The sequence below is a fragment of the Mycetomoellerius zeteki genome, unplaced genomic scaffold (assembly GCF_001594055.1).
Source record: "Mycetomoellerius zeteki isolate Tzet28-1 unplaced genomic scaffold, Tzet1.0 scaffold386, whole genome shotgun sequence".
Lineage (NCBI taxonomy): Eukaryota > Metazoa > Arthropoda > Insecta > Hymenoptera > Formicidae > Mycetomoellerius > Mycetomoellerius zeteki.
In genome coordinates this window covers 709,557-722,326 of record NW_017257377.1, presented here as the reverse complement: position 1 = coordinate 722,326, position 12,770 = coordinate 709,557, and the positions used below count along the sequence as shown (strand labels likewise).

The 12,770-nt window shown below is 31.6% G+C and overlaps 3 protein-coding genes and 1 pseudogene across 3 annotated transcripts in view; 1 reads left to right on the top strand and 3 right to left on the bottom strand.

Annotated features, from left to right (window-relative positions):
- Positions 1–12,770, top strand: part of Rpn2 (Regulatory particle non-ATPase 2) — a 55,040-nt gene that overhangs the window by 5,834 nt on the left and 36,436 nt on the right. The window contains exon 8 of the mRNA XM_018453456.1: positions 312–500. Within this exon, the coding sequence (XP_018308958.1) occupies positions 312–500 (189 nt within the window). The remainder of the gene's footprint in view (positions 1–311; positions 501–12,770) is intronic.
- On the bottom strand, positions 977–3,321 carry LOC108726091 (pancreatic triacylglycerol lipase-like; annotated as a pseudogene).
- On the bottom strand, positions 4,137–6,729 carry LOC108726090 (pancreatic lipase-related protein 2). The gene is made up of 7 exons (XM_018453465.1): positions 6,686–6,729; positions 5,651–5,819; positions 5,431–5,579; positions 4,805–5,050; positions 4,534–4,725; positions 4,324–4,447; positions 4,137–4,208 (listed from the first exon to the last, which is right to left on the bottom strand). The coding sequence occupies exons 1-7, from the start codon at positions 6,708–6,710 to the stop codon at positions 4,151–4,153; spliced, it is 963 nt and encodes a 320-aa protein (XP_018308967.1). The 5' UTR covers positions 6,711–6,729; the 3' UTR covers positions 4,137–4,150.
- Positions 7,656–10,478, bottom strand: LOC108726094 (pancreatic triacylglycerol lipase). The gene is made up of 7 exons (XM_018453471.1): positions 10,442–10,478; positions 9,879–10,050; positions 9,646–9,797; positions 8,478–8,726; positions 8,038–8,214; positions 7,852–7,963; positions 7,656–7,724 (listed from the first exon to the last, which is right to left on the bottom strand). The coding sequence occupies exons 1-7, from the start codon at positions 10,464–10,466 to the stop codon at positions 7,667–7,669; spliced, it is 945 nt and encodes a 314-aa protein (XP_018308973.1). The 5' UTR covers positions 10,467–10,478; the 3' UTR covers positions 7,656–7,666.

Genomic DNA, 12,770 nt, shown 5'->3' with positions numbered 1-12,770 from the left:
ATAGTATTTAAGTAAAAAATTATTGAAAACCAATTTTCGGCAATTTTTAGCAATTAATATCTTGTTAATTATTACGAAAATTGCAAAATGGTAGAGGACTTTTCTTCTCAGTTTAATCCATTCTGTCTCTGTACGAAAAATTTATCGTTACTTTTGGAACACCCTGTGTGTATATAATTATTTTATTAAATTCAATATTTGTCAAATTATATATATATAATAATAATATAATAATGTGAATAGATCTTTTGTTAACTAAATATGTGCAATAATTAAATTTTATACGATTTATCCTTTGAAACTTGTTTCAGATGGTTCGTCATGGTGGCTGTCTTGGCCTTGGATTGGCTGCAATGGGCTCGCATAGACAAGACGTTTATGAACAATTAAAATTTAATTTATATCAAGATGACGCTGTGACCGGTGAAGCGGCTGGAATCGCTATGGGAATGGTTATGCTGGGATCCAAATCAACACAGGCGATCGAAGATATGGTTGCGGTAAGTTTAATGCATATTTTTTTATAACGTTTTTATCCCTCGCGTTATGTTTTTATGTTTAGATAATGTTTTTGTAGTAATATTTAATAATATATTATTACTAATAATAAGTATTAAAAGACTTTTTATACTATTTTAAATGCATATTTTAAAATCTGCTACTTGTGAATGAAGATAGAAATGGATTTTAATAATAAAGACAAAATTACGTCAAAATGTTATTTAAAAAACTCAACATTACGAAAAAAAGAATGTAAAAAATGGAGGTAAAGATTTGGGAAAAATAGACTTTCTGGCATTTATCTTATATTTTATTACGTTGAAAGAATACCAAAATATTGTTTATTAATGCAAGCTATTAAAATAACGATAGAAATACACAATTTTAAATGACTAAGGCCGTAAAATAAATAGATTTAGTGTAAGTAAAGGTTTACAATAAAAACAATTTTAATAAAATAGGAAAACGGAAAAGAAATGTGTATAAATTTAAAGTAAGCATAAAATAATCAATAAATTGTTATCCAAGTGCAAACGGTGGTTCGCTGGCAGTCCGTAGAGTGTACGTTCCATTTGCGCTGAAAATGACAAACGATAAGAAAAAATTAATGTGTCGATTACACGAAAAAATTAATGTCTCGATTACATGAAAGAAAACACGAAAGTTTCCGATATTTTTTGATTGATTAAAAGAAATAGAAATGAAATATTAGGAAAAATGGTACCGATTTTGAAAAGAGATAAATATCCACATTGGAAAACAAAGTAACACTTTACTCACTTTGGATCGATGGATGGTCCTCCCATAAACACATTGCCGGCGCGAAAACCTGTGGGGTTTGTGATGGTAATACGATGTAATACGTCTCAGACCTTGAATGCGCACATCTCATCGTCTCGACATCGCCTGCAAATTGTGGATTAATCAGTTGTTTAACTAATCAATAAGCGGTGTTAACTAATATTGGTAAGACTTCATTTACCGATCCATTTGATCGGACCACATCCTGGTTGCTTCTCGCCGCCGTTGACATAAAAATTAGAAGTTCCAGTCGCTGATTTTATGCCGATATACTTTATGCAGGTGTGTATCACTTGGACTAGAATCGCATCCGTCTTGTCCACTCTTCCTCCTGGTCCGTTGGATTCGAAGAAAGGTGCCGCAGGATCTAAAGCTGTAAATCAGAAATTTGTTTCAATTTAGGATCAAGGTAGCTGAATAGGGATTCGAAAGCTTCGTCGTTGAACTTACCAACTACCTCCCTAAGCTTGCCAGCGCAAAACGAAGCGCTGAAACTGGCAACGTGAGCTCATAAAGAATGTCCGATTATCATAGTTTTGTTAGAATCAAGATTTGCATTATTCTCCAGGAAGTTTATCAAAAAGGCTACACGTTGTGATACGAGTGGCGCACTTCTCGCGGACATCAGGTACAAATGATTGGCTACTTCCCTCCAGTCGATCAGGATAATATTATAATCGCCAACATTGAGAAAAGCTAAGGATATTGACATGATAACAATAGTAGAATGGACATAATCATCAAGATTCGAGAGACAATAAAATAATTCATGCTTACATAAAAAGATCAGATATTTAAATTAAGTTTAAGAATGTGTAACAAAGATATTTCAAAGAATTAGAAAATTGAAAATAAAGGCAGAAAAATGAGAATATTTTGGGAAATTTAAGGAAATCAAAGAACATTAACTTCGATAATTAAAATTATTAAAAATTTAAGGACAGAGAGAGAGAGAGAGAGGAGTAAAAATTATTAGCACAAATAAATATATTATCCGGTCAAAATGGGTCTTGGTGTTTAATAATATTTTTTGTGTAAATTTTACAATCTTGTAAATTGCACTGATTATATATATTCGTTCTTTAAACACAATTCTAAACTGAAGCTGAAATATGTGAACTTGGATCTTCTTTATTCCGTGTGCGGGTAACTTACATTAAAAAAAAGATTTATACTATATTTTATGCGCCAAGATCTCACTTTGACCGAATAAGGTGTTTATTTGTGTGTCGAACATTTCTCAATTGATTTTTACTCAATATTATCGAAAATTAGATTAAGGATCCAAAAAAGAAAGAATCCAAAAGCAATTAAGATTAATAATGATTCTATACCATCTCGAATCTGGGTGCAACCTCCATCGCAATTTCCGTGCCATCTATGAGTGACGAATCGAGTGGGATGATCAGGATTCCAAAAACTCTTCTTTACACTATCCACATCGTCGATGATTAGCTGTTGTCCAATTTCTGAGTTGTTTCTAGAGAAGAAAAGATTCATTTAAAAGCGATATTTTTTGTAATTACGATGATTGCGCTAATATTTCAGACATATACACTTACCGAGTGTACAAATAGAAGGTGGATTTTGTACGGATTCATCGATCTCTTCGAGATCTATTTGTGTAAATTTAAGTTCGTTCGTATCGATCAGATTTGGTATTCCATGATCGTCGATGACTATTGTATAGTTCAAATTTGTCACAATGGATGCCAATAAGGAAGGATATACTACAAGTAAAAGATATCCGTTTAAAATATTTCTCTAATTGTAAGAATCGTAAGATAAAACTGAATAGATTTATACAGAATTTATGAGAATATTTTTTTTTTATGGAAATGCAACTTTAGGAAAATCTTTTTACAGATATAACCGCAAGTCCAAAACTTTAATCTTTTTTCCACGATTACTTAATTGCGAAATTTTTAATTACGCGAAGGTAATTAATATTTTACGTACATAATGTAGTTACCAGCGAAGTAACCATCTTGAAAGTAATTTTCACAAGTTATATTAAGATATATAAGTGTATATAACATATAAGTGTATATAACATTTTCTTTTATAGTTCGTCGATACCCATCTACTCAGTGGTATGATTGATAAGTTATCGTTGATATCGATAGCTATCATAAATTGAAAACGTTAATCAATTTCCAGTGGATTAATTAAAATTAATTAATTCAAAACTTTAAACTAGTTTTAAAAGGTTTCCAAAAAAATAATTAATGACTATAATCAGATATCTTTTTTTCGGGATAAACAGCTTTGGATATAATGTTAGTAATACAATATCATCTGTCATCGGAGACAAAGAGAAGGATCCAAAACGTTGGAAACTTTGTTGTATTATATTAATAAAATTTAATTACATGAGTTTATTTTATATTTGGTTCTGATTGGCAATATTGTTTACTGATTTATGAGCCTTTTTGTTTTTAACTTGTATAAACAAAACTGTTACGATAATTTTAATTATTCTGATATCTAATGGCATGATAAAGTAAGAGTTTTTCTATTGATAACAATAATAATATAGCAATAATTGAAGATCAACAAAGTGAGATGCAACTTTAAACTGTATTTAATCATGAAAGAAATGTTAATCATTCCATTAACAGTCAAAGAGATTCAGAACATTCGTAATTTTTTAACGCATATACCCATACAGCATAGATCATTCCAGCAATATTGCAGCAACATTATATAATAATATCTCGGTAATAATTGTGGTAACATTGCAAACATTGCAGCAATATTGTTGTAAGCTCATGTGCTATATGAGTATAACTTAAAAATATTAAATATATATATAACAATAGTATTTATTGTTTTGTTATCCATGTTGTTATCCAAGTGCAAATGGTGATCTGTCGGCAGTCTTCAGAACGTACACTCCACATGCACTGCAAGTGACACAAACAGTGAATGAATAGACGTCTCAGTCAACTTACACAAGTGGACAATGGATGATTTGTTTAAAAAAAAAAAGAAGAATGTTTATTTTATATTAAAACTCACTTTGGATCGAGGGATGGTCCACCCATGAATACCTTTCCGATGCGGAAACCTCTAGGATTCAGGATGGACTCGATGTAGTACTCAAGAGCTCGTATGTGCGCGCATGTTATTGCCATTAAATTGCCTGCGAATATGGAGGAATTAATTATATTTTTAACTTTAATGAATCAATGTGAGCGATGTTAACTGATATTGATGAGCTTTATTTACCGATCCATCTGATCGGACCGCATCCTGGTTGCTCCTCGCCGCCGTTGACATAAAAATCAGAAGTGCCAATCGCTGATTTTATGCCCATATACTTTATGCAGGTGTGTATCACTTGGACTAGAATCGCGTCCGTCTTGTCCATTCTTTCTCCTGGTTTTTTGTACTCGAAACAAGGTCCTGCAGGATCTAAAGCTGTAAATCAGAAATTCGTTTCAATTTGTAGGATCAAGAGAGTTAAATAGGGAATCAAAAGCTTCGTCGTTAGACTTACCAACTACCTCTCTGATCTTGCCAGTCGCAAAACGAGCGCTGAGACTGGCGATATGCCCTCCCAAGGAAAATCCGATTATTGTGGTTCTATCAGGATCGAGACTTGCATTGTTCTCCAGGAAGTCTATCAAAAGGGCTACGTATTGTGACACAATTGGCGTGCTTCTCACGGACTTTGAATATAAATAATTGGCTGCTGCCCGCCAGTCGATCAGGATGATATTATAATCGCCAACATTGAGATAAGCTAAGGATATTAACGTGATAGCATTGTTTGTTAGAATGTAAATTAATCGCCATGACTTGAGACACTAAAGTAATTTATGCTTAAATAAGGATATTAAATATCTAAATTAAGTTTGAGAACTGCAAAAAAATATTTCAGAGAATTAGAAAATTGAAAATAAAGGAATGCGAGAACTATGTTTTTAGAAAGAGAAGGGAAGAGCCAGGAAATTAAAGAATATCAAATTCGAGATAAAGACAGGATATAAAACATTTACAAACAAGGTATAGAGAGATATAAAGAAAGAGAGAGGTGGGTGAGAGAGAGCGGGGAAAGTAAAAATTATATTAAGGATCCTGAAAAGGATTCAAAAGCTACTGGGATTTATAATGGTTCTATACCGTCTCGAATGTCGGTGCAAATGGTTGACTCGCAATTTCCTTTCCATCCATGAGTGATCAGTCGAGTAGGATGATCAGGATTCCAAAAACTATTCTTAACACTATCCAAATCGTCAATGAATAGCGGCTGTCCAATTACTGGGTTGTTTCTAGAGAGAAAGAATTTAATGTGGAAGTAATTAACGATACGATATTGCGCCAGTATTTCAGATATACTTACCGAGTGTATAAATGGAATGTGGTTTTTTGTGCGTCTTTGCAGATTGTATTGAATATGTTCAGTATGAATTCAGATTCATTGATATCACTCAGAGTTAGTGTTCCACTGTCATTGATATCATTCGTGTAGTTAAGATTCGTCACAATGGACGCCAATAAAGAAGGGTATACTGCAGATAGAAGGCATCCGTCGATTTATTTAAAATATTTCTCAAAGATGAAATTAAATACGAGTACGTTGCAGATTTTTATGCAGTTTAAAAAAATTTTTCTTTCATTATTACAAATCCAAAAATCTTAACATTTGTTTTTCTGGAATATGTAATCGAAAATCTATGACTTTAACTTTTTTTCTACAAATACTCAATTGCAAAATTTGAAGATCATTAATTCTCTAGGTGCATAATGTAATTACGATTGAAGCGATCATCTTCAAAGTAATTTTAATTACATTACATTTTTACAAGGTATTAAAGATGATTAATATAATATTCAAAACGGCGTAGTCAATAAGCCGTTGATGCCCAATAGCTTTTATAAGTCAGGCGTCAATCAAATTTGAATGGAGATTAATTTAAAAAAGATTGTAAATAATAAGTAATGATTATAATCGATATCTTTTTTCTTCGAGAGAAATTGTTTCAAATATAATACTAGTAGTATAAACAGAACTTTTATTCTAATAATTTCAAGTGTTCTGAAATCTAATGACTTGATAAAATAAGAGTTTCTGTTGATAGCAATGATGATATAGTAATGATTGAGGATGGAAGTGAGGTAATACCTTCGATAAAAAGACAATTTTTCTGATATGAATACTGTATGAAGAATAATTTTTTTTGCGAGATCGAAAAAGAATTTTTTTTCCCGAATGCAACTCGATAAGTTTTTGCTACAAATAATCAATATCAACATTATCAAACATTAACATTAGACATTACCATATGTCCATATCAACATTTAAGAAACAATATTTTCTTTATGAGTGTAAAGAATACATGACTGTAAAATTTGAGAATGATGATCTTTTACGTACGGATTGCAATCGCTGGTGCAACCATCTTCTCAAGTAGTCGACACGATTCGTTGATAAATTTCGTTTTATGGATGATTCTTTTGTAACTTATCAACGGATATTTCACACAATGTGTTCGATAAGACGATGATTAACAAGAATCGATTAATGTACGTGTCATGTCAAAAAAAAAGATTAATTAATCCCAGACATTTTATGATTACAGTTAGATGTTAGCACATACAAGGTGTCTCAAAATTCACTAATAAAAATATTACAGCAATAAAGTTTTCGAAAAAATAAGTTATGAGAGAATTTACCATTTATTGTTCCGAGCAGTACTTTTTGAGACATAAAGTTAAACAGCAATTATAGATTACAGTTAAACGAGGCCATATAAAGGTTAAAAACCAATTATAGATTACAATTAAACAGGGTAGTTTGTACGTAATGTAGAATTGGTCAATTGTAAAAACTAAGTTATAAAGTGTTTGCCACTTAACGTTTCAAGTAATAGTTTTTAACCTTTATGTTTCAAAAATTACTGCTCAGAAGGAGATAAATGACAAATATTTTTATAACATATTTTTTTGAGACTCTTACTATGATATACATATTAATTTGCGAATTTCGAGATATCTTGTATATTTACAGAAAAGACAGCTTGTATCTAATTGTTGATAATCTTGATTAAAAGACTTGTAATCTGAAATGTAATTTTAAATACTTTAAATTGTTTGATGTTGAGTATTTTTTAAAAATTTTACATGTAATTTATATTTGTTTTAATATAAAATTATTTGAAGATTTTATTATAATTTTTTATAGTTAAATTTTATTAGATATTTTTAAAGGGAAACTATGTATTGAATTATGAACGAAATGTTGATTATTCCATGTTAAATCATTCAAGAGGATTCAGAATGTTCGTAAAAAATTTATTTTAATATCATGGATGTGTATATAATTTAAAAATAAATAACAACAGTGTCTATTGTTCTGTTATCCGAGTCCGAACGGTGATTTTTCGGCAGTCTCCAGAATATACTCTCCACATGCGCTGAAAATGACAAATAATAAATGAATCAATTAACGTCTCGGCTAACTTGCACGAGTGGATAATGGATGATGCTGTGTTTCCAAAAAGAATGACTGTTTATATAATATTACGATGACATTGTACTCACTTTGGATCGAGGGATGGTCCACCCATGAACACCTCCCCGGCGCGAAAGCCCGTGGGATTCAGGATGGACTCAGCGTAGTACTCATAAGATCTCGCGTGCGCGCATGTGAGTGCTGTGAATCAATTAGCGCGTTAATTAATGAGTAAGCGACGTCGATTTCGGCGTTTGATAGCGAGCTTTATTTACCAATTGTGCCGCATCCCGGCTGGTTTTTGCCACCGTTCGGATAAAAGTCGGCATCACCAATCGGTTCTTCCAAACCCAGAATACTCGTGTGAATCACTTGCACTCGAACTGCATCTGATCGATCTACTCTTTCTCCTGGTCCTTTCGAATCGAACAAGGGTTTTGCGGGATCTAAAGCTGCAAATTAAATTCTATTTTATTGTTTCTCGAATCGAGAGATTTTTAGCAAGAATTGACAGAGAAAGCCAATATTTTAAAAAGCTTCTTTGTTTCGTTTTTCTTTATTGTTATTCTTTATCTTATTATTTTGTTTTTTACGCAGTTTTTCGAGAAATGTTTCTTTTTTAATTTTTTTCAAAGAAAGTTTTGAAAGATTTTAATTACATTATTTATTTTTAAACTGTTTTCTTTTTCTTGTCAATGATATTTATTGTACTTACCTATCGCCTCAGCGATATCACCATTTGCATTACGAGCGGCGAGACCGACAACATGTCCTCCCAGAGAATGTCCTACCACTTTAGTCTTGGAAGAATCCAAACCAGCTTGACTCTGTAGAAAATCTATCAATTGTGTCACGCGTTCAGCCACTAATGGCACACTCCTCGCGACTTTCCAGTACCATAGATATCCGGCTGCTTTGCTCCAGTCGATCAGGATGACGTTATAATCGCCAATACTAAGATAAGCTGAGGATAACAAAGAGGAAATATTAATAACGTAGAAATTAGTTGCCAAAACATGAAGCACTAGAACGACGCGTGGAATCTGGTAGTTCAGAAATTCAAATTATGTTTGAGAATTTAAGGAATCCCGAAGGATCAGATAATAGAAAGTAACGAGGAGAGAGAAGCAAGGATTTTGTATTAAGGAATCAAGAAACCAGAGGAAATTAAATTTAAAGAATTTACAGAGATTAATAATTTAGAAATTTAAAGCTGAAATAAAGGGGAAATCATATTAATTCATAAAATCATATTAATTCATCAGAAAATCATATTAATTTGTAACTAGAACATATGGGTTCTAATTGTTGTGGAAATTAAAAAATAATGTTTTCTGAAAAAATATTCAACACGTATTTATATTTAACAAAATTCAGAAACAATAAATTTATCAATAATATTTTATTTTTGTTTTTTTAAACAGTCTTATATTACCATTAAAAATATACATACACTGAGAAAAAAATGCTGTTGATTCAATTAAAGTCTATATTACGGGCTGTCACTAGCATAAGTGATTAATTTATGTATATTTTTATTGACATAAAGACATAAATTATTATTTCAATAATCAAGGCCTCAATAAAAATATATATGAATTAATTACTTATGTTAGTGACAGCCCGTAATATAGATTTTAATTGAATCAACAGCATTTTTTTCTCAGTATATAATTGAACTTGAAAAATTCCCGAAGAAACTAAAACTTAAATAACAAATAATTTTAGTTTTTTTTAAAACTAAAGTTATTTGTTATTACTTTTATTTTTTCCTAAGACCCATATGTTTCTTTAGGATAACAAAAATATATTTTTCTTACGGATTGATCTTGGAAATAGTAAGAATTCAGATATTTAAGCTATTAAGATTGATAGCGTCCTACCGTCCCTAATCAAGGCGCAAGCAGATTTAGCTTCTATGTCTCCTCGCCATCCATGAGTGATAATACGAGTAGGATGAGTAGGATTCCAAGAACTCTTTTCCACACTGTCATTATCATTAATGATCAGTGACTTTCCGACTTTCCGATTATTTCTAAGGAAAAAGATTGATTTCGCGTTAGAAGCTTGTAGAATCTTTGTTGCATTTTTTCGTCAACTTTTTAGACATATTTACCGAGTGTATAACAGAAATTTGGTTTGGAAGGTAGCATAGCTGATCTCCTCATATTCTGCTTGTGTAAGTACTGTAGGTTCGCTGGTGTCGATTATGTATAACATCCCATGCTCATCGGCGAAGAGCGTGTGATTTGAATGTGATGCGAGGGACGCCAATAAAGTGGGATACACTGTAGGCAAAAGCACATAAGTCTAAAATGATTTTTTAAGATGGAATTAAATGCGTTATAGATTTACGTAAAATCCAAGAATATTTTATTCTTTTTTAGAGCCAGGTAGAATAACTTTTTATTATTAATGGCAACTGCACTGAAAAATGATTAAATTTTAATAAATATTTATTTGAATAGTATTAAGATCTGCTTTCACTAATGTGAGAAACTTAATCGGTTGAATTTACTGTTTATCTTTTTCTAAAATTTCTTTCTTTCTTAAAATTAGAAAAAGATAAAGATTTGAACAGAGATTAAAGTTAATCTCACATTGGTGGAACTGAGCTTAAATATATTCACGAAATGTAAACGCGACGATGAAATTTGAGAATAATTATTTTTCACACACGAAGTGCAATCGCCGGCGAAGTCATCTTCACGGTTGATAAGATCCGTTAAATTTTCCGTTGTCATTTCACTGATGATTCTTTTATAGCTTGCTGATGGATATTTACACTATGCGTTCGATAAGATGATATCGATTAATAGGTATCAATTAGTACATGTGTCGTTTCGAAAAGAGATTATTAATTAATCCGACTTTTTTATGATTACAATTGGATGTTGATATATATTTACTGAAATGACAGCTTACGATTTATCAATAATCGTGATTGGAAGATTGAAAGATAATTTAAAATGTATAATTTTAAATCATTTGAAGTGTTTTGATGCTGAATATTTCTTCGAAGGGAAGATCGCCAATACCGACATGCTTTGTTTTTAGATAATATTTCTTAAACAAAAGGTAAAAATAAAACTTTAAATAAAACTTTAAATACAAACTAAAAAGTGTCTTCTGTCAGATAATATAAGCAGTTTTTATAATACTGTTTCTAATTTTGCGATAATTAATTTTTTCTTAAGATAAGTAAAAATGAGCGTCTGATAAAATGGGCTCCAAAACTGACATAGTGGGCAGTAATATATAATATGCCACATATTCCTATTCTTTTTCTTTTACAGAAATTATCTGTATAAAATACCTACAAGTGAATGTATTATGTTATAAGCAAAATTCGCAAGTGGGCAGTGTCGAATAGGAGCATGTTGGAGCATGCGACGCGAACAAATCTAATGTTAACATTGCCCGAACAATATCAATATTGCCCAACCCAATCACGTTGGGCAATGTTGACAATGCCCGGGCAATGTCGACATTGCCTACTTGCGCATTTTACCTGTAACATATATAAGATTTTCCAGAATTTTTTCACTTCGATATAAAACATTTTTGTTGAATTACATGCGTATTTACTTTATGCTGTTCTGCAAGATGCAAATATATAATGTAATAGTTTTTTAAGGGCTTTCCCCTTGTACATATATGTACCATTGCCTTCAGCTCCGATAGAGTTATTTGATACTATAAAGCAACATTACAAAGATTAAGTTTGCTTATGATTTGTTTTACAGACAGATGTACCGATTTACGATTTTATATTTAAAACCGTATTATAAAAAAACTAAGAAAGAAAATAATATAAATAAAACTACAAGCATTTAAAACGACGTAATATTATTAATAATGTACTTACTGTTATAACAATAAGAATCTTTTTATTTTAGACTGCATATGTGAGAACACAATCAATATTAGAAATTAAATGCCTATTTTTCACATTTATGTAAATAACTCGCCAGTCCTGGCAGATAGCATAATGATGAATGAGGTAAAAGAAAGGTATTTTAGTCTACTTTGCAATAATGATTACAAAAATTTCAAAAACAATTCGAAATCCTTTAATAGTCAAGTCCGTTACATTTATTATCAAATTTATCATGGACAAAATAAAGTATGCACAACATTGTTTATGAAAATAATAACAACTGGCGCTGTTGATGATGAAAGATACATAAATATAACAATGAAGGATATATAAACAAATGAATAAAGCAGGTTTGTCAGTTAATAATATTGCTAGATAGAGTATAGTAAGAATTCTTCATCAGTGAACATGGAAACCAAGCAAATTTGTTTGCAAATTCGAAAACTGATAATTTAGGATTGTCAGAAGGGGCTTTCTAACAGAAAAATCGGTCGCAAGTACAATGTAAGTGAAGGCGCAGTCCGAAAGATATGGAAAAAATTTCAGGAGCTTGGCACAGTAGCGGATAAGACAGGACGTGGACGGAAGAAAAAGACAAATCCAATCGAAGACCGCAGAATCATACGGGAAGTAAAGAAAAATTCAACTGTTACTAGTCGTGTTATCCGAGAAAACCTATAATTAAATATTTCCGAACGAATGGTGCGGAGGAGACTTCGGAAAGTTGGACTTAGAAACAGTACGTCATCCTTTGATTCGGAAGGCCAATAAAATCAAACGTTTGGAATTTGCAAAAAAATACGTTAACAAGTCAGAGGATTTCTGGAAAAAGGTCCTTTGGAGTGACGAAAGCAAATTTGAACTTTTCGGTCATAAACAGCTACCACGGGTCTGGTCAAAGCCTATCGAAAAACTTATCGACAAAAATATCCAAAAAACACTCAAACATGGAGGAGGCAGCATAACAGTGTGGGGATGTTTTTCGTGGTCTGGTTTGGGAAATCTAGTCAAAATCGACGGTATAATGACAGCAGATGTATACATTGATATTCTCAATGAAAATTTAGAAAAGTCTCTGCTAAAGGTTGGTCTGGAGAACAACTTCATTTTTCAACAAGATAATGATCC

Coding starts and splice junctions, on each gene's coding strand:
- LOC108726090 (XM_018453465.1), bottom strand. CDS start 6,710: ATGGTTGCACCAGCGATTGCAATCC. Junction 5,580..5,650: donor ACATTCCATTTATACACTCG/GTAAGTATATCT, acceptor CTTTCTCTCTAG/AAACAACCCAGTAATTGGAC. Junction 4,726..4,804: donor CAAGATCAGAGAGGTAGTTG/GTAAGTCTAACG, acceptor TCTGATTTACAG/CTTTAGATCCTGCAGGACCT.
- LOC108726094 (XM_018453471.1), bottom strand. CDS start 10,466: ATGACTTCGCCGGCGATTGCACTTC. Junction 9,798..9,878: donor AAATTTCTGTTATACACTCG/GTAAATATGTCT, acceptor CTTTTTCCTTAG/AAATAATCGGAAAGTCGGAA. Junction 8,727..9,645: donor TTGCGCCTTGATTAGGGACG/GTAGGACGCTAT, acceptor TGTTATCCTCAG/CTTATCTTAGTATTGGCGAT.